Source organism: Aquarana catesbeiana, linkage group LG06 (assembly GCF_042186555.1).
Source record: "Aquarana catesbeiana isolate 2022-GZ linkage group LG06, ASM4218655v1, whole genome shotgun sequence".
Lineage (NCBI taxonomy): Eukaryota > Metazoa > Chordata > Amphibia > Anura > Ranidae > Aquarana > Aquarana catesbeiana.
The window spans coordinates 151,726,870-151,747,855 of record NC_133329.1 but is presented as its reverse complement, the minus strand read 5'-3'; the positions used below and the strand labels follow the sequence as shown (position 1 = coordinate 151,747,855).

The following is a 20,986-nucleotide window of genomic DNA, read 5'->3' as shown; positions in this document are numbered from 1 at the left end:
AGTTTCCCTAAGGTTTGTGGGTCTATAAATTGAGTAGTTATCACCAGGAACTTCCTAAGCCACAGTACTTAGCTCTGTCACAAAGGAAAATGCAGAGATGCAGGCAGACTACTGAAGTAAAATACCAGTTGGATAACTAATTTCAGTGTTCTCATTTAACAGATTCCTCCTCACTTTCTTTTAAAAGGTGTCAGATAGAATAGGAATTGAGTGGGAACTTTCACAATAGGCTTGCAGGTAGTAAAAAAAGTGTTTTGCTTTTTCTAGCCAAATAGGGAAGGGTTAAAGGAGAAGTATAGCCAAAACTGATCTGTTTCATGACAGTCTGGGTTCTACCCAGATTTCATGACTGGCAGCTGTCCCAGCCTCTCAGTATGCCACTGAGAGCCTGAGCAAGCCCCCTGCAGTATACTGCACTTATCCTTTCTATAAGCAACAAAAAAAAAAAAAAAAGTGCTTTTAATGTGTTTAAAAATACCCAGATCACAAGACAGTTTACCCATACACAAGAAGATAAAACAATTGGATAAACAGTTGGTGTGAATAAATAAAAAAAACCCCTTAATAATCAATGAGTACTCAATAATGTCCAAATTATTAGGGCCCTGTCACACCAAACGCAGTTGGCTGCATTTTGAACTGCATTACAACTGCATAGACAGCCCAAAATTAATAATCATATGGGCATAGTTCATGTCATTGCAGTGCAGTTCAGCGCAGTTAAAAAAAAGTAGAGCATGCTGCATTTTTCTGCACCGCAAAGCAAAGAAAATGGCATAAATTATTTGTGGTGGGACACACAATACATTGACATGTGTGTCAGACCAAGACAAGGGTATTAAAAGTCTGGACTGGAAGACTCAGTCCTTTCACACTAATGGGTCAATGCTGTTGGTAATGTGTTATAGCTTTATTTTCAGTTTTTATGAGTGCTCACAAAACCTCCTTCAGTTTCTCAGACCTATGCATCATTGACTAGGAAGTGGGAAGATCTAAAGTTGTAGCAGCGTGTCCCTGCAACACTGCTTGGTTCCAAACTTCAATCCCCAGAAGCCCCAAAAATGATGTGTGCTGAGTAGAGGCACACTATCTGTAGTCCAACTGAGGGTCTTCCCACCCTCAAATGCAAGGCAGTTGATGGGCATTGACACCCTACTACAGGATGTTACTTAATGTGCAATAATGTGACTGACAATATCTCCAAGTTACTATTAGCAACACGGTTGGGCTGTGATAGAAAGACTATGAGATCTAGATGAACAGATGCATGTTAAAAACCTATAGAAACATTTTTATATATGGTTTGCATACACTATAGATCACTGGGTAGGTCAGTTCAACATTACACTCTTTAGTTGATGATATTGTGTTGTTGTCTTGGTTCGTGTTATCACCTGAAAAAGGGGCACATCCTGTGCTAAGAATTTAGCCAAGTTGACATCCAGCAGTGCGCGCAGAAGAAGCACGCTCTCATTTTGTTCTGGGTATTTAAGCTTAAGATTTCCAGCTGCAGTAAGGACAGATTTCACTGCGCGCATCCCGTAGTCATAATGGTGCTGAGATGATAGCTGTTCAGAACACAATCTATATGTAGCGACAATCTTCTGAGCCAAGCTGAAATACAACAGATTCATATTAATTTGTATTGTGGGTTGTGTAGCAGAGAGGGAATAGCATGTGCAGTAACTCAGAATTAGATTTCATCTGCTGGCTTTAGTTTAGTGAACTCAGAGTTTCTGAGATCTCACCTCTGGAGTCCTACAAAGATACAGAAAGCCTATGGCTAATCTAATCTCTATACATTTATCAAAAACTGAGCCTGGATTCTTGTAAAATTTCTGGCAGACTGACCTTAAATGTTATCAACTTGTCCTGCTCAAAAGGTAGAGCTCAAGTCCTGAAGCTTGCAAAAAGATTATTACGGGCTGAAATTTGCAAGCTTATTAACCACTTCAGCCCCGGAAGAATTTACCCCCTTTCTGACCAGTGCGTTTTTTGCGATTCGGCACTGCGTCGCTTTAACTGACAATTGTGCGGTCGTGCGACGTGGCTCCCAAACAAAATTGATGTCCTTTTTTTCCCACAAATAGAGCTTTCTTTTGGTGGTATTTGATCACCTCTGCCGTTTTTATTTTTTGGGCTATAAACAAAAAAATTGCAACAATTTTGAACAAAAACGCATTATTTTTACTTTTTGCTATAATAAATATCCCCCAAAAATATATAAAAAAAACAACTTTTTTTCTCCAGTTTAGGCCGATACATATTCTTCTACATATTATTGGTAAAATAAAATTGCAATAAGCGATTATTGATCGGTTTGCGCAAAAGTGATAGCGTTTACAAAATAGGGGATAGTTTTCTGGCATTTTTATTAATAATTTTTTTCTTTAAATGGTGGTGATCAGCGATTTTTATCGTGACTGCAACATTATGGCGGACACATCGGACATTTTTGACACATTTTTGGGTCCATTGTCATTTATACAGCAATCAGTGCTATACAAATGCACTGAATCCTGTGTAAATGACACTGGCAGTGAAGGGGTTAACCACTAGGTGGCAGTGTAGGGGTTAAGTGGGTCCTAGGGGTGTGTTTCTAACTGTGAGGGGCATGGCTGTGTGTGACACGTCACTGATCTCTGCTTCGATGACAGGGGGCAGAGATCAGTGACACTGTCACTAGGCAGAACGGGGAGATGCTTGTTTACATTAGCATCTCCCCGTTCTTCCTCCCCGTGAGGCGATCGCGGGTATCCCCCCCCCGGGGCAATCGAGTCCACGGGACCTGCGACCCGACTTACGGAACTTGCCACGGGCACCTCTTAACCACTTCAGCCCCGGAAGGATTTACCCCCTTCCTGACCAGAGCACTTTTTACAATTTGGCACTGCATCGCTTTAACTGCTAATTGCGCGGTCATGCAATGCTGTACCCAAACAAAATTTGCGTCCTTTTCTTCCCACAAATAGAGCTTTCTTTTGATGGTATTTGATCCCCTCTGCAGGTTTTTATTTTTTGCGCTATAAACGGAAAAAGACCGAAAATTTTGAAAAAAAAAAGATATTTTCTACTTTTTGTTATAAAAAAAAATCCAATAAACTCAATTTTAGTCATACATTTAGGCCAAAATGTATTCGGCCACATGTCTTTGGTAAAAAAAATGTCAATAAGCGTATATTTATTGGTTTGCGCAAAAGTTATAGCGTCTACAAACTAGGGTACATTTTCTGGAATTTACACAGCTTTTAGTTTATGACTGCCTATGTCATTTCTTGAGGTGCTAAAATGGCAGGGCGGTACAAACCCCCCCCAAATGACCCCATTTTGCAAAGTAGACACCCCAAGGAAATTGCTGAGAGGCATGTTGAGCCCATTGAATATTATTTTTTTTGTCCCAAGTGATTGAATAATGAAAAAAAAAAAAAAAATTACAAAAAGTTGTCACTAAATGATATATTGCTCACACAGGCCATGGGCATATGTGGAATTGCACCCCAAAATATATTCAGCTGCTTCTCCTGAGTATGGGGATACCACATGTGTGGGACTTTTTGGGAGCCTAGCCGCGGACGGGGCCCCGAAAACCAATCACCGCCTTCAGGATTTCTAAGGGCGTAAATTTTTGATTTTACTCCTCACTACCTATCACAGTTTTGAAGGCCCTAAAATGCCCAGATGGCACAAACCCCCCCCAAATGACCCCATTTTGGAAAGTAGACACCCCAGGCTATTGGCTTTGAGGCATGTTGAGTCCATGGAATATTTTATATTTTGACACAAGTTGCGGGAAAGTGACAAATGTATTAATTTTTTTTGCACAAAGTTGTCACTAAATGATATATTGCTCACACAGGCCATAGGCATATGTAGAATTGCACCCCAAAATACATTTAGCTGCTTCTCCTGAGTATGGGGATACCACATGTGTGGGACTTTTTGGGAGCCTAGCTGCGTACGGGGCCCCAAAAAACAATCACCGCCTTCAGGATTTCTAAGGGTGTAAATTTTTGATTTCACGCTTCACAGCCTATCACAGTTTCGGAGGCCATGGAATGCCCAGGAGGCATGGTGAGTATTTTGCAGCTCTCATTTGTTTTTGAAAATGAAGAAAGCCAAGAAAAAAATGTTTTTTCAATTTTCAAAACTTTGTGACAAAAAGTGAGGTCTGCAAAATACTCACTATACCTCTCAGCAAATAGCTTGGGGTGTCTACTTTCCAAAATGGGGTCATTTGGGGGGGTTTGCGCCACCTGGGCATTCCATGGCCTCTGAAACTGTGATAGGCAGTGAAGAGTGAAATCAAAAATTTACGCCCTTAGAAAGCCTGAAGGCGGTGCTTGGTTTTCGGGGTCCCGTACGCGGCTAGGCTCCCAAAAAGTCTCACACATGTGGCATCCCCGTATTCAGGAGAAGCAACAGAATGTATTTGGCATGTTTGAGCAATATATCATTTAGTGACAACTTTGTGCAAAAGAAAAAAAAAAAAATGTGTCTCTTTCCTGCAACTTGTGTCACAATATAAAATATATATATAATATCGACATGCCTCTCAGCAAATAGCTTGGGGTGTCTACTTTCCAAAATGGGGTCATTTGGGGGGGGGGGGTTTGAACTGTCCTGGCATTTTATGCACAACATTTAGAAGCTTATGTCACATATCACCCACTCTTCTAACCACTTGAAGACAAAGCCCTTTCTGACACTTTTTGTTTACATAAAAAATTTTTTTTTTTTTGCAAGAAAATTACTTTGAACACCCAAACATTATATATTTTTTTAAAGCAAATGCCCTACAGATTAAAATGGTGGGTGTTTCATTTTTTTTTTTTTTCACACAGTATTAGCGCAGCGATTTTTCAAACGCAGTTTTTGGGGAAAAAACACACTTTTTAACCACTTGCCGACCGCCTCACGCATATATACGTGAGCAGGTCGGCACGGGCAGGCAAAATCACGTACCTGATACGTGATGCCTTCCCGCGGGCGGGGGGTCCGATCGGACCCCCCCCGGTGCCCTGAGTGGTCGGCTCTTGTTCGCGGGCGATTAGGGGTCAGGAGGAGGCCATCCATTGATGGCCACCCCCTCCCGATCGCTCCCACGAATCAAATGCTTCCTCTCCCTCTGTAATGTAAACAGAGGGAGAGGAAGTGATGTAATCTCTCCTGGAGCCGGTCTTTTTGATCCGACGCCGAGGAGAGAAGACATCCAAGTAAGTGCACCAACACCACACGCTCAGTAGAACACGCAGGCACACTTTTCACCCCCCTGTCACCCCCCGATCACCCCCCGATCACCCCCCTGTACCCCCTGTCACTCTGACACCAATAGCAGTGTTTTTTTTTTTTTTGCATTGGTGTCAGTTTGTCAGTTATAAGTGTTAGGGCAGTTAGGTTAGCCCCCTTTAGGTCTAGGGTACCCCCCCTTAGGTCCAGGGTACCCCCTAACCCCCCCTAATAAAAGTTAACCCCTTGATTACCCCCCGTCACCAGTGTCGCTAAGCGATCGTTTTTCTGATCGCTGTATTAGTGACACAGGTGACGCTAGTTTAGGGAGGTAAGTATATAGGTTCGCTGTCAGTGTTTTATAGCGACAGGGACCCCCATATACTACCTGCTAAAGGTTTTAACCCCCTGATTGCCCCCTAGTTAACCCTTTCACCAGCAATCACCGTATAAGTGTTACGGGTGACGCTGGTTAGATAGTTTGTTTTTTGTAGTTTATTACAGTTTATTACAGTTTATTATAGTTTTAGGGCACCCGCCGTTTATTACCTTATAAAGGTTTAACCCCCTAATTGCCCGGCGGTGATAGAAGTTAAGTTTTTAGGATCAGATAAGGTCTGCGTCGCCCCAGGCAGCGTCAGGTTAGCGCCAGTACCGCTAAAACCCACGCACGCAGCATACACCTCCCTTAGTGCTATAGTATCTGAACGGATCGATATCTGATCCGATCAGATCTATACTCCCCAGCAGTTTAGGGTTCCCTGAAACGCAGTGTTAGCGGGATCAGCCCAGATACCTGCTAGCACCTGCGTTTTGCTCCTCGGCCCAGCCCAGCCCAGCCCACCCAAGTGCAGTATCGATCGATTACTGACACTTACAAAACACTAAGCACACATAACTGCAGCGGTCGCAGAGTCAGGCCTGATCCCTGCGATCGCTAACAGTTTTTTGGTAGCGTTTTGAATCAGTCGCTGACAGTCGGGAGCTTTTTTGCCTGTGAGTCTCACTAGTGTACCCCTAAATTTAGAGGCCAAAATGGCAAATCGAAGGTACACTAGTGAAGAGGCCTACAGGATTCTGAGCATGACAGATAGTGAAGAGGAAGTCACTCATCTGTCAAGTTCAGGCTCAGAATACGATCCTGTAGAGGACAGCGGCTCCATGACAGATAGCTCTGACGACGGAGTTGTGGTCCCTGCTAAGGTCAGGCGTACCAGACCCCGAACTTATGCTGTCCTTGAAGTGCAAGAACCGCAGGGCTCTCGTATGGAGCAGAGAGGTACTAGCGCCGCTACTCCTTCTGGTGAACTGGCAAGCACCAGCGGCCTAGTACACCCTGGTCGTACATCCAGCACTGCAGTATCACGTGGTGACGTGGCGAGTCCCATAAGTGCAGTTCAAGCTGGCGAGGTGGCAAGCACTAGTAGTGTCCCGCTGCCACCAAGAAGACGAACACAGGCCCGTCGTGCCCATAGTGCCCTTCCTGCTGCATTGGCCAATCCGAATTGGGTACCCACCACTTCTGCAGCACCCGTACTTCCCCCTTTCACTGGCCAACCCGGAATTCAGGTGGAAACAGTTGACTTTACGCCACTGGATTTTTATTCGCTGTTTTTCACCGAAGATCTCTATAGATCTATTGTGGACCAAAGCAATTTATACGCTGGTCAATACATCGCCACTATGCCCCAGTCCACCCTTGCCAGAGATTGGAGACCAATTACGGTCTCTGAATTTAAGATCTTTCTGGGCCTTTCCCTCCTCATGGGGTTGAATAAAAAGAGTGAGTTGCGGTCATATTGGTCCACTGACCCAATTTACCATTCACCCTTGTTCTCTGCTTCCATGGCCAGGGCACGATACGAGCAGATTTTGCGGTTCATGCACTTCAACGACAATGAACTCTGTCGTCCTCGTGGAGACCCTGAATACGATCGGCTCTACAAAATTCGGCCCCTCGTAAACCACTTCAACCAACGTTTTGCAGACTTGTTTACCCCCCATCAAGTTGTCTGCGTTGATGAGTCCCTGGTTAAATTTTCTGGCCGCTTGTCATTCAAACAGTACCTTCCCAGCAAGCGTGCCAGATACGGGGTCAAGATGTATAAGCTCTGTGACAGGGCCACAGGCTATACATGTAGATTTATGGTTTACGAGGGAAAAGATAGTCATGTAGAGCCGACAAACTGCCCTGACTACATAGGAAGCGCTGGCAAGATAGTGTGGGACTTGGTGTCACCCTTATTCGGAAAGGGGTACCACTTGTACGTGGACAATTATTATACGAGCGTGCCACTTTTTAGCCACCTTTTTGATCATCAGATTGGAGCATGTGGCACCGTGCGACCTAATCGCCGGGGCTTTCCCCAGCGGCTTGTAGATTCCCGTCTTAGGCTGGGGGAGAGAGCCTGCTTGAAGTATAATAATTTGCTCGCTATGAAGTGGAGGGATAAGAAGAATGTTTTCGTTCTCACCTCCCTTCATGCAGACACGATGGTCCAAATTCCTACGGCGACTGGTGTTGTGGAGAAACCCCTCTGTGTCCACGAATATAACCTTAATATGGGAGGGGTGGACCTCAACGACCAGTTGTTGGCGCCGTACCTAATTGCCCGTAAGGCCAGACGCTGGTACAAAAAAGTGTCCGTTTATTTATTTCAATTGGCTTTGCTGAATGCTTATGTGCTATACAGAGCTTCAGGACGGACTGGATCCTTCCTTAAATTCCAGGAAGAGATCGTCAGAGCCCTTCTGTATCCAGACGGTGCTCCACCTCACCAACCCCAACCAAATGCAGTAAGCCGGCTGCATGAGAGGCATTTTCTTTATGCCCTCCCGAGTACCCCTACCCAACGAACCCCCCAAAAAAGATGTCGTGTCTGCAGCAAGCGCGGATTTAGGCGTGACACCCGGTATTGTTGTCCCCTCTGTCCTGGCAATCCTGGTCTTTGCATTGGTGAATGTTTTGAACGCTACCATACACTAGTGGAGTATTAGCGTAGGGTACAGCACTGCACAGACTAGGCACACTTCCACAGGGTCTCCCAAGATGCTGTCGCATTTTGAGAGACCCAAACCTGGTACCAGTTAAAAAAGTTAAAGCTACAAAAAAAAGTGTAAAAAAAACAAAAAAAAGTAAAAAAAAACAAAAAAACACAAAAAAAATATAAAATAAAAAAAACAAAAATAGTTGTTGTTTTATTGTTCTCTCTCTATTCTCTCTCTATTCTCTCTCTATTGTTCTGCATTCTATACTGCAATGTTTTATTGTTATGTTTTTATCATGTTTGCTTTATAGGTATGCAATTTTTTTATACTTTGTTTTTTTTATTGTTAACCACCTTTGTGTTTTCAGGTACGCCATTCAGCTGCAGAGCGGATTTATTTATCTTGACAGCAACAGCGTTTGCTCCCACGATACATAAAGCCGCGACTCCAGCGCTGTCGGAGGTGATTTCACCACCACAGTTACATACTTCAGCATATATGCTGAAGCGTGGGGGCAGCAGTGGGTGGAGGAGCGATTTGCTCCTGCCTTTTGCGGGAGGATGCCCCCATGCTTCGGCATATATATTTTTTAGGTAGGCACAGGTTGCGTTAAATGTTTTATTTTTTACTATGTTTTTTTTGTATTTTGCTTTGCAGGTATGGTAAGTATTACTGTTATACTGTAATGTTACTTTGTTTTTTTGTTAACCATCATTTGCTTAGCAGGTACGCCATTCAGCTGCAGAGCGGATTTATTTATCTTGACAGCAACAGCGTTTGCTCCCACGATACATAAAGCCGCGACTCCAGCGCTGTCGGAGGTGATTTCACCACCACAGTTACATACTTCAGCATATATGCCGAAGCGTGGGGGCAGCAGTGGGTGGAGGAGCGATTTGCTCCTGCCTTTTGCGGGAGGATGCCCCCATGCTTCGGCATATATATTTTTTAGGTAGGCACAGGTTGCGTTAAATGTTTTATTTTTTACTATTTTTTTTTGTATTTTGCTTTGCAGGTATGGTAAGTATTACTGTTATACTGTAATGTTACTTTGTTTTTTTGTTAACCATCATTTGCTTAGCAGGTACGCCATTCAGCTGCAGAGCGGATTTATTTATCTTGACAGCAACAGCGTTTGCTCCCACGATACATAAAGCCGCGACTCCAGCGCTGTCGGAGGTGATTTCACCACCACAGTTACATGCTTCAGCATATATGCCGAAGCGTGGGGGCAGCAGTGGGTGGAGGAGCGATTTGCTCCTGCCTTTTGCGGGAGGATGCCCCCATGCTTCGGCATATATATACGGTGCATGTATGCCCATCATTAGAAGTGGGTGGATGAAGGGAGGTATTCTAATGGTGGGCATACCCACCGATCAATATCTTTTTTTCGTTCAGCCCACAGGCTGCATGAAAAAAAAGTTTACAATGTATGCCCAACAAGGACCAGCAACGTACTGGTATGTTGCTGGACTTTGAGTGGTTATACCAGAATGATGCCTGCAGGTTTAGGTATCATCTTGGTATCATTCTTTTCAGCCAGTGGTCGGCTTTCTTGTAAAAGCAATCCTAGCGGCTAATTAGCCTCTAGACTGCTTTTACAAGCAGTGGGAGGGAATGCCCCCCCCCCACACCGTCGTCCATGTTTTTCTCTGGCTCTCCTGTCCCAACAGGGAACTTGAGAATGCAGCCGGTGATTCAGCCAGCTGACCATAGAGCTGATCAGAGACCAGAATGGCTCCAAACATCTCTATGGCCTAAGAAACTGGAAGCTACAAGCATTTCATGACTTAGATTTCGCCGGATGTAAACAGCGCCATTGGGAAATTGGGAAAGCATTTTATCACACCGATCTTGGTGTGGTCAGATGCTTTGAGGGCAGAGGAGAGATCTAGGGTCTAATAGACCCCAATTTTTTCTAAAAAGAGTACCTGTCACTACCTATTGCTATCATGGGGGATATTTACATTCCCTGAGATAACAATAAAAATGATAAAAAAAAAAATAAAAATGAAAGGAACAGTTTAAAAATAAGATAAAAAAGCAAAAAAAATAATAAAAAAAAAAAAAAAAAAAAAAAAAAAGCACCCCTGCCCCCCCCCTGCTCTCGCACAAAGGCGAACGCAAGCGTCGGTCTGGCGTCAAATGTAAACAGCAATTGCACCATGCATGTGAGGTATCACCGCGAAGGTCAGATCGAGGGCAGTAATTTTAGCAGTAGACCTCCTCTGTAAATCTAAAGTGGTAACCTGTAAAGGCTTTTAAGGGCTTTTAAAAATGTATTTAGTTTGTCGCCACTGCACGTTTGTGCGCAATTTTAAAGCATGTCATGTTTGGTATCCATGTACTCGGCCTAAGATCATCTTTTTTATTTCATCAAACATTTTGACAAAATAGTGTGTTTTAGTGTATTAAAATTTAAAAAAGTGTGTTTTTTCCCCAAAAAATGCATTTGAAAAATCGCTGCGCAAATACTGTGTGAAAAAAAAAAAATGAAACACCCACCATTTTAATCTGTAGGGCATTTGCTTTAAAAAAATATATAATGTCTGAGGGTTCAAAGTAATTTTTTTGCAAAAAAAAAATAATTTTTTCATGTAAACAATAAGTGTCAGAAAGGGCTTTGTCTTCAAGTGGTTAGAAGAGTGGTCGATGTGTGACATAAGCTTCTAAATGTTGTGCATAAAATGCCAGGACAGTTCAAAACCCCCCCAAATGACCCCATTTTGGAAAGTAGACACCCCAAGCTATTTGCTGAGAGGCATGTCGAGTCCATTGAATATTTTATATTGTGACACAAGTTGCGGGAAAAAGACAATTTTTTTTTTTTTTTTTTGCACAAAGTTGTCACTAAATGATATATTGCTCAAACATGCCATGGGAATATGTGAAATTGCACCCCAAAATACATTCTGTTGCTTCTCCTGAGTACGGGGATACCACATGTGTGAGACTTTTTGGGAGCCTAGCCACGTACGGGACCCCGAAAACCAAGCCCCGCCTTCAGGCTTTCTAAGGGCGTAAATTTTTGATTTCACTCTTCACTGCCTATCACAGTTTCGGAGGCCATGGAATGCCCAGATGGCACAACCCCCCCCAAATGACCCCATTTTGGAAAATAGACACCCAAAGCTATTTGCTGAGAGGTATAGTGAGTATTTTGCAGACCTCACTTTTTGTCACAAAGTTTTGAAAATTGAAAAAAGAAAAAAAAAATACGTTTTTCTTGCCTTTCTTCATTTTCAAAAACAAATGAGAGCTGCAAAATACTCACCATGCCTCTCAGCAAATAGCTTGGGGTGTCTACTTTCCAAAATGGGGTCATTTGGGGGGGTTTTGTGCCATCTTGGCATTTTATGGCCTTCAAAAGTGTGATAGGTAGTGAGGAGTAAAATCAAAAATGTATGCCCTTAGAAATCCTGAAGGCGGTGCTTGGTTTTCGGGGCCCCGTACGCGGCTAGGCTACCAAAAAGTCGCACACATGTGGTATCCCCGTACTCAGGAGAAGCAGCAGAATATATTTTGGGGTGTAATTCCACATATGCCCATGGCATGTTTGAACAATATATCATTTAGTGACAACTTTGTGCAAAAAAAAATTAAAAAAAAAAAAAATTGTCACTTTCCCGCAACTTGTGTCAAAATATAAAATATTCCATGGACTCAACATGCCTCTCAGCAAATAGCTTGGGGTGTCTACTTTCCAAAATGGGGTCAATTGGGGGGGGGTTTGTGCCATCTGGGCATTTTATGGCCTTCAAAAATGTGATAGGTAGTGGGGAGTGAAATTACAACTTTACACCCTTAGAAATCCTGAAGGCGGTGCTGGGTTTTCGGGGCCCCGTACGCAGCTAGGCTCCCAAAAAGTCCCACACATGTGGTATCCCCGTACTCAGGAGAATCAGCAGAATGTATTTTGGGGTGCAATTCCACATATGCCCATGGCCTGTGTGAGCAATATATCATTTAGTGACAACTTTGTTCAAAAAAAAAAAAAAAAAAATTGTCACTTTCCAGCAACTTGTGTCAAAATACAAAATATTCCATGGACTCAACATGCCTCTCAGCAAATAGCTTGGGGTGTCTACTTTCCAAAATGGGGTCATTTGGGGGGGTTTTGTGCCATCTTGGCATTTTATGGCCTTCAAAACTCTGATAGGTAGTGAGGAGTGAAATGAAAAATTTATGCCCTTAGAAATCCTAAAGGCGGTGATTGGTTTTCGGGGCCCCGTACGCGGCTAGGCTCCCAAAAAGTCCCACACATGTGGTATCCCCATACTCAGGAGAAGCAGCTAAATGTATTTTGGGGTACAATTCCACATATGCCCATGGCCTGTGTGAGCAATATATCATTTAGTGACAACTTTGTGCAAAAAAAAAAAAAATTGTCACATTCCCACAACTTGTGTCAAAAAATAAAATATTCCATGGACTCAACATACCTCTCAGCAAATAGCTTGGGGTGTCTACTTTCCAAAATGGGGTCATTTGGGGGTGTTTTGTGCCATCTTGGCATTTTATGGCCTTCAAAACTGTGATAGGTAGTGAGGAGTGTAATCAAAAATCTATGCCCTTAGAAATCCTGAAGGCGGTGCTTGGTTTTCGGGGCCCCATACGCGGCTAGGCTCCCAAAAAGTCCCACACATGTGGTATCCCCGTACTCAGGAGAAGCAGCTGAATGTATTTTGGGGTGCAATTCCACATATGCCCTTGGCCTGTGTGAGCAATATATCATTTAGTGACAACTTTTTGTAAATTTTTTTTTTTTTTTTTGTCATTATTCAATCACCTGGGACAAAAAAAATAAATATTCAATGGGTTCAACATGCCTCTCAGCAATTTCCTTGGGGTGTCTACTTTCCAAAATGGGGTCATTTGGGGGGGTTTTGTACTGCCCTGCCATTTTAGCACCTCAAGAAATGACATAGGCAGTCATAAACTAAAAGCTGTGTAAATTCCAGAAAATGTACCCTAGTTTGTAGGCGCTATAACTTTTGCGCAAACCAATAAATATACGCTTATTGACTTTTTTTTTACCAAAGACATGTGGCCGAATACATTTTGGCCTAAATGTATGACTAAAATTGAGTTTATTGGATTTTTTTTATAACAAAAAGTAGAAAATATCATTTTTTTTCAAAATTTTCGGTCTTTTTCCGTTTATAGCGCAAAAAATAAAAATGGCAGAGGTGATCAAATACCATCAAAAGAAAGCTCTATTTGTGGGAAGAAAAGGACGCAAATTTCGTTTGGGTACACCATTGCATGACCGCGCAATTAGCAGTTAAAGCGACGCAGTGCCAAATTGTAAAAAGTGCTCTGGTCAGGAAGGGGGTAAATCCTTCCGGGGCTGAAGTGGTTAAAATTTTAATGCACTAAAACACACTATATTGCCGAAATGTTTGATGAAATAAAAAAGATGATCTTAGGCCGAGTACATGGATACCAAACATGACATGCTTTAAAATTGCGCACAAACGTGCAGTGGCAACAAAATAAATACATTTTTAAAAGCCTTTAAAAACCTTTACAGGTTACCACTTTAGATTTACAGAGGAAGTCTACTGCTAAAATTACTGCCCTCGATCTGACCTTCGTGGTGATACCTCACATGCATGGTGCAATTGCTGTTTACATTTGACGCCAGACCGACGCTTGCGTTCGCCTTAGCGCGAAAGCAGGGGGGACAGGGGTGCTTTTTTTTTTTTTTTATTCCTTATTTTTTTGCTTTTTTTATCTTATTTTTAAACTGTTCCTTTCATTTTCTTTAAAATCATTTTTATTGTTATCCCAGGGAATGTAAATATCCCCTATGATAGCAATAGGTAGTGACAGGTACTCTTTTTTGAAAAAATTGCGGTCTATTAGACCCTAGATCTCTCCTCTGCCCTCAAAGCATCTGACCACACCAAGATCGGTGTGATAAAATGCTTTCCCAATTTCCTAATGGCGCTGTTTACATCCGGCGAAATCTAAGTCATAAAATGCTCGTAGCTTCCGGTTTCTTAGGCCATAGAGATGTTTGGAGCCACTCTGGTCTCTGATCAGCTCTATGGTCAGCTGGCTGAATCACCAGCTGCATTCTCAGGTTCCCTGTTGAGACAGGAGAGCCAGAGAAAAACACGGAAGACGGTGGGGGGGGGGGCATTCCCTCCCACTGCTTGTAAAAGCAGTCTAGAGGCTAATTAGCTGCTAGGATTGCTTTTACATGAAAGCCGATCGCTGACTGAAAAGAATGATACCAAGATGATACCTAAACCTGCAGGCATTATTCTGGTATAACCACTCAAAGTCGTGAATGGCGTACCTGAAGACAAAAAAATGGTTAACAATAAAACACAGTAAACGGTAAAGTATAAAAAATTGCATACCTGAAACATAAATATAAATATTATTATTATATAAAACATAATAACAATAAAACATTGCAGAATAGAATACAGTAAAAAAAAGCAGAACAATAGAGAGAGAGAGAGAGAACAATAAAACGACAACTATTTTTTTTTATTTTATATTTTTTTGTGTTGTTTTTTTTTTTTTTTTTTTTACATTTTTTGTAACTGTAACTTTTATAACTGTAACCGGTTCCAGGCTCGGGTCTCTCAAAATGCGATGGCATCTTGGGAGACCCTGTGAAAGTGTGCCTAGTCTGTGCAATGCTGTACGCTACGCTAATACTCAACTAGTGAATGGTAGCGTTCAAAACATTCACCAATGCAAAGACCAGGATTGTCAGGACAGGAGAGAAAATAATAGCGGGTGTCACGTCTATATCAGCGCTTGCTGCAGACACGACATCTTTTTTGGGGGGGTTCGTTGGGTAGGGGTACTCGGGAGGACATAAAGAAAATGCCTCTCATGTAGCCAACCGCATTTGGTTGGGAATGTGAATGGGGGAAGTACGGGCGCTGCAGAAGTGGTGGGTTCCCAATTAGGATTGGCGAATGCAGCAGGAGGGGCACTATGGGCACAACGGGCCTGTTTGTCTTCTTCTTGGTGGCAGCGGGACACTACTTGTGCTTCCCACCTCACCAGCTTGAACTGCACTTATGGGACTCGCCACGTCACCAAGTGTTACTGCAGTGCTGGTTTGACTATGACCGGGGGGTACTAGGCCGCTGGCGCTTGCCAGTTCACCAAAACACTACCAAAAAAACTGTTAGCGATCGCAGGGATCTGGCCTGACTCTGCGAACACTGCAGTTATGCATTTAGTGTTTCGTAAGTGATAGTGATCGATCGATACTGCACTTGGGTGGGCTGGGCTGGGCCGGGCGGAGGGGCAAAACGCAGGTGCTAGCAGGTATCTGGGCTGATCCCGCTAACACTGCGTTTTTGGGAACCCTTAACTGCTGGGGACGCTAGTATAGGTCTGATCGGATCAGATATTGATCCGTTCAGATACTATACCACTAAGGGAGGTGTACGGTGCGTGTGTGGGTGTTAGCGCTACTGGCACTATCCTCCTGATGCTGCCTGGGACTGGTGCTTGCCAGTTCACCAAAATGCTACCAAAAAAACTGTTAGCGATCGCAGGGATCAGGCCTGACTCTGCGAACGCTGCAGTTATGCGTTTAGTGTTTTGTAAGTGACAGTGATCGATCGATACTGCACTTGGGTGGGCTGGGCGGAGGGGCAAAACGCAGGTGCTAGCAGGTATCTGGGCTGATCCTGCTAACACTGCGTTTTTGGGAACCCTAAACTGCTGGGGACGCTAGTATAGATCTGTTAGGATCAAATATTGATCCGTTCAGATACTATACCACTAAGGGAGGCGTATGCTGCGTGCGTGGGTGTTAGCGGTACTGGCGCTAATCTGACGCTGCCTGGGGCGACACATATCACCGCCGGGCGATCAGGGGGCTAAACCTTTATTCGGTAATAAACGGCGGGTGCCCTGACACAATAAAAAATAAACGAACTAACCAGCGTTACCCGTAACGGTTATACGGTGATCAGTGGTGAAAGGGTTAACTAGGGGGCAATCAAGGGGTTAAAACATTTATTAGGTAGTATATGGGGGTCCCTGACGCTATAAAATGCTGACGGCGAACCTAAATATTTACCTCCCTAACTAGCGTCACCAGTGACACCAATACAGCGATTAGAAAAATGATCGCTTAGTGACACTGGCGACGGGTGGTGATCAAGGGGTTAAAACTTTATTAGGGGGGTTAGGGGGGTACCCTAGACATACAGGGGGCTAATACTAACTGCCCTACCACACTGTCACAAACTGACACCATGCAGTAATCAGAAAAAAAAAAAAAAAAAAACAGCTTGGTGTCAGTGTGACCGGGGGGGGGGGGGTTGATTAGTTGATTAGGGGGTGATCGGGGGGGGGAGTAAAGGGGGGTGTTATATGTGCCTGGCATGTTCTACTGTGATGTGTGTGTGTTTTACACTCACATTGCAGTCTTCTCTCCTCGGCGCCGGAACGGAAAATGCCAAGCCGAGGAGAGATGACATCATTTCCTCTGCCTCTGTGTACTATACAGAGGCAGGGGAATGATCCGATTGGCTGGGAGTGATCGCGAGGGGGGGGGGGCCATGAATGGATGGCCTCCCCATCATCTCTGAACGCTCCCAGACCAAAGCTGACCGCCTCGGGCACCAGGGGGGCTCCGATCGGACCCCCCGCCCGCGGGAAGGCAATCACGTATCAGGTACGTGATTTTGCCTGCCCGTGCCATTCTGCCGCAATATATCTGCGTGAGGCGGTCAGCAAGTGGTTAAAGGGGAACGTACAGGTACGTGATTCTGCCTGTATGAGCCCTTCTGCCGACGTATATCGTTGTGAGGCGGTCGGCAAGCGGTTAAAGTCTATATTCAGCACTCACAGATGCAGTATAGTGGTTTTGTCTCTAGTTTAACTAAAGGCAGAGAAAATTGAGTACTGTCTGTGATACTTTTTTTATTTGCACTAACATACAATTTTTCAGGACAAGCTTTCGGGGTATGTCCCCTTCTTCAAGGTCCAAGCAGTACTCAGTATAATAACTAAAGGCAAAATTTTAGTTTTGGATAGAGTGGACAGGGATTAGAACACCTGTCAGTTTTTGTTATAAAGGAAGCCCTCTCATCAAATTGGCCTCAGACCAGGTACATGACAAAAAGTGATAGAACACCCCAAATATTGGGTTGTCCCCAGAACAATAATAAAGGTAAAATCCTCCAATGTAGAAAAATGATCGCTTAGTGACACTGGCGACGGGTGTTCTGGTGACCCTGGTGGCAACCAGGGGCTCCCTCACTTTGGATGGATTTCTTCTCACTTACTTTTATGGGCATAAAGTGATGGAAATCTCCCCAAAAGGAACACAGATGCCAAAAAAATAAAAATAAACATTACTGATAGGGGTCATCCCTATGCAAAATGAAAAAAGTTTTGCCTTTAGTTCTACTATAATTTTTATGGCCAGACAAAAAAAAAAAAAAAAGGACAGGTACATTTAAAATATTGCCAATGAGTATTCATTCAGCATGTGAAGCTTTAGATTACCTTTCACATGTATTTTTCTGTCTCTTTACCACCTGCTATGAAAAACATGTGTCTATTGAATGGCTCAGTCCAAGAAAACTCAAAATCAGTATTCATAATTATGGCATTTTCAAATATACCATGAAGGTTAAATGACAGCATACAGTATTTGTTTTTTTAAACTGCAGCTTACAGGTGCATACAGGTGAATAAACCTACTGACAATCACATGAAATATTTAACTGCAATTTGCATGAATTAAAATCACATAAAGGCTGCATGCAAATAAACTGGCATGAATAGGGTGGTAAAGTAACAAATCAATTTCAAGAGCATCCTTTAATCTAGGGAAGGGGCCAACGATGAGTGAACTTGCATTCAGTGTAATGACAATTTCCTGTCGACAAATTGACAGCAGCACATCTTCTGAGACAAGTTTCATTTGCAGCTGAAATTTATAGCGGCATTAAACCCAAAACCAAAAATGTAATATATTGCACCTTACCAATCATTAGATTTGGTATCTCTATTAGTATTTTTTAGGCTTTTTCCCCGTTTTCACCTGGTGATCTGGCAAGTAACACACGGGCTGAGTGCCTCCACTCTGGATAAAGGAGCATAGGGGGCACAGCAGATAGCAGCATTGTTAGTCTGGGAGGGAGGGGACTGTTATATGTACTAAATGTTAGATATCAGCGCAATAGAGCTATCATTTCTTTGATAATCATAGCAGCTGAACACACTGTGCCATCCCAGCAGAAGAAAACACCAATGTATTAAGACCAGCGCCTCTAGATCATTGTGACTCTTTCGTTAGTCCATTAAGTGTTCCCTCAGAATGTTATTCAATAATTGACACAAATGTTATTGAAGAGCATTCTAAGGGAATACTTCATGGACTAATATAAGAGGCACGTTGGTTTATTCGGTAAGTGCTGGCCTTAATACATTGTTATATGTAATAACAGATACACTAACAAATTGAGCCCAAACGCCATAAGTTACAGCAAACCGTTTTTCTTTTTCTATTTGGGATAAAGGTTTTGCATGAATAAATAAAACGAATCATTGTAAGTACCGCTGCCAGTGTCGAATGGTTTATCTCATCCCTGTAAACTGATACATCTGAAAGAGAGCTTGTTCTTTTGAAAAACAGCAGACCTACTGTCCAGATCACCTGGTGAAAATAGAAGAGAGAAAGCCTAAAAAAGAAAACAAATGCAGCCATCGCATGGCTGGTAAGCTGCAATATGATAAATGTTTGCTTTTGAGTTTAATACTGCTTTAAAGAATGATTGGATTTATATAGTTTCTGGAGTGCATTACCAGTGACCTGTAATAGAAGAGACCCCCATTCCTAAACGTTGGCTGTACAGTGGCAGGAACACTTTCTAAAGGTGATCTTCTGATGCGAAGGTTAAGACAAAGTGGGTGGCCGGTGGAGTGCCTAATATTATTGCCTATTAATACAGCATAAACCAGTCTTTGTCTATAGGTTGTTATCTAGGCACCAATCCCTTCTGTAAAGTTTTATAGGATTTCTTTCCACTAATGCGCCTACCTCCATATAAACTCTTTTGTGGAAACAGGAGTTTCTTCTATTGCAGTCTCAAATAAACCGTTTTTCACTCCTCTGAACTATGGTTCTACAATTATGGTTCTACAATGTTTTCTCTAACCAGTTAAATGTTTATTTGAAGGCACAAAGCCAATCACTATCACTCTTGTACTGTAAATCTAAAATAAGATACATATGATTTATTGCCATAAACTTATCTTGCCAGTTAAACTTCACAATAAACCTGCTACTCACAATGCCCAAAACACCATCTTTTTTAATCGGTGCAACTATTTGCATTCTTTTTTTTAATCTGAACTAAGTTTATCTGTAGCAAAACACATTTTAGGTTCTTTCTGAAGACATGGCATTTTTCCAAATGTATTCCTATATTTCCTGAATGTCAGAATATAAGGAGATTATCCAGATAAGCAGTTCTTCTTAAATGTGATGTGTCACAGCGTAGAGTTTATGGTTTACAAAATGCTGGATAGTTTAAATGACAGATTAATTGGATATCTTGTGTTACAAAAATAGGGCCCTGAAGCCGTTGCACAATTTATTTGAAAGTGCAGATTAAAACTAGAGAACATGTTAATTCTCTCAGCTGAATAGATTCCTTCAGTCATGGATCAGAACTTTAGTTAATACTCGTACAGAGAAACTAAACTGAATGGAAACACAGTCCAATATTAAAGTGTTAAATCGCATTATACATTTTAGACAGCAAGATAATCAGGGTAGTTCATCTCTCAGCTGCATTATTTAGTGGAGAAATGTAGGGAATTGACAGGCAAAGCCTTTATTTTATGTGAAGAGGTTTCAAGTAAATGGAATAAATGTATCATTTGAAACTGGAGCCTTGTCTCGTTTTTAAGTGTGTTGTATTTGCTTAAAAAAAAGCTCTTCTGCTAAAATATGACTCTTCCTACAATACTTGGGGCTTGCACAGTGTTTGCAGCATGGCCAGGCTGATGGTATTAAGAATAATAGCAGTCTTGGTCTTCACCTTGATGTATGTACTGGGTGAATTGTCGTTGTTTTACACTGCGGTTTAAAAAGTGTGTTGTACTTGCTTAAAGTGGTTGTATACCTCTCATTGTCACTTTTACCTATAGGAACTGTAAATATCTCTTAAACATGCGCCATTTAGGAGATATCTACCTAGTAGTGCGCCTATGATGTCATCGGCGCATGCGCTGTGAAGGAACGGCCCTCTGTGCCGTTTCTTCACTAGCAAGTATTGTGACTGACAGCTCCCGCATGCACGCCAGAGTCCGCGTCCCTGGAAGGAAGCGGGGCAAAGATTGATTCGGCCACCAGAGGGGACAGCGCGGGCTTCGTTTGCAGGGGAATTTATGCTTTTACTTTGCAGGGGAAAAAAGAGGAAGTCAGGGTTTACTTCCTCTTTAAAAAAAAAAACACTTTTCTGCTAAAATATGATTAAAATATGAGCAGCAAAGGTGGGACTTTGAATGAGGCGCGAGGTGTGTAGAGACAAGCGCCTCCATCCCCGACAATTGGACAAGAAAAATTAACAAAAAAGGTGGGACTTTAAATGAAACATGCACTCCAGGAGACAACACAACAACCATGAACATGGCAGGTACCCAAAATAGAATAGAAAGCCCTCCATGCCTATGCCCAACCTCATAGGATTACCTGTAAGTAGTTTTGAGAATCGGGCTCTACCCCCCCTTTTCTCCCCTCCCCTCCTCCCCATTTATATAGAAT

At 42.7% G+C, this 20,986-nt stretch overlaps 1 protein-coding gene across 2 annotated transcripts in view; it reads right to left on the bottom strand.

The window, feature by feature from the left end:
* DNAH3 (dynein axonemal heavy chain 3) overlaps positions 1-20,986 on the bottom strand; it is an 827,768-nt gene that overhangs the window by 257,500 nt on the left and 549,282 nt on the right. For both annotated transcript variants that reach the window (XM_073591059.1, XM_073591058.1), the window contains exon 33: positions 1,395-1,614. In XM_073591059.1, coding sequence (XP_073447160.1) covers positions 1,395-1,614 — 220 coding nt within the window. The remainder of the gene's footprint in view (positions 1-1,394; positions 1,615-20,986) is intronic.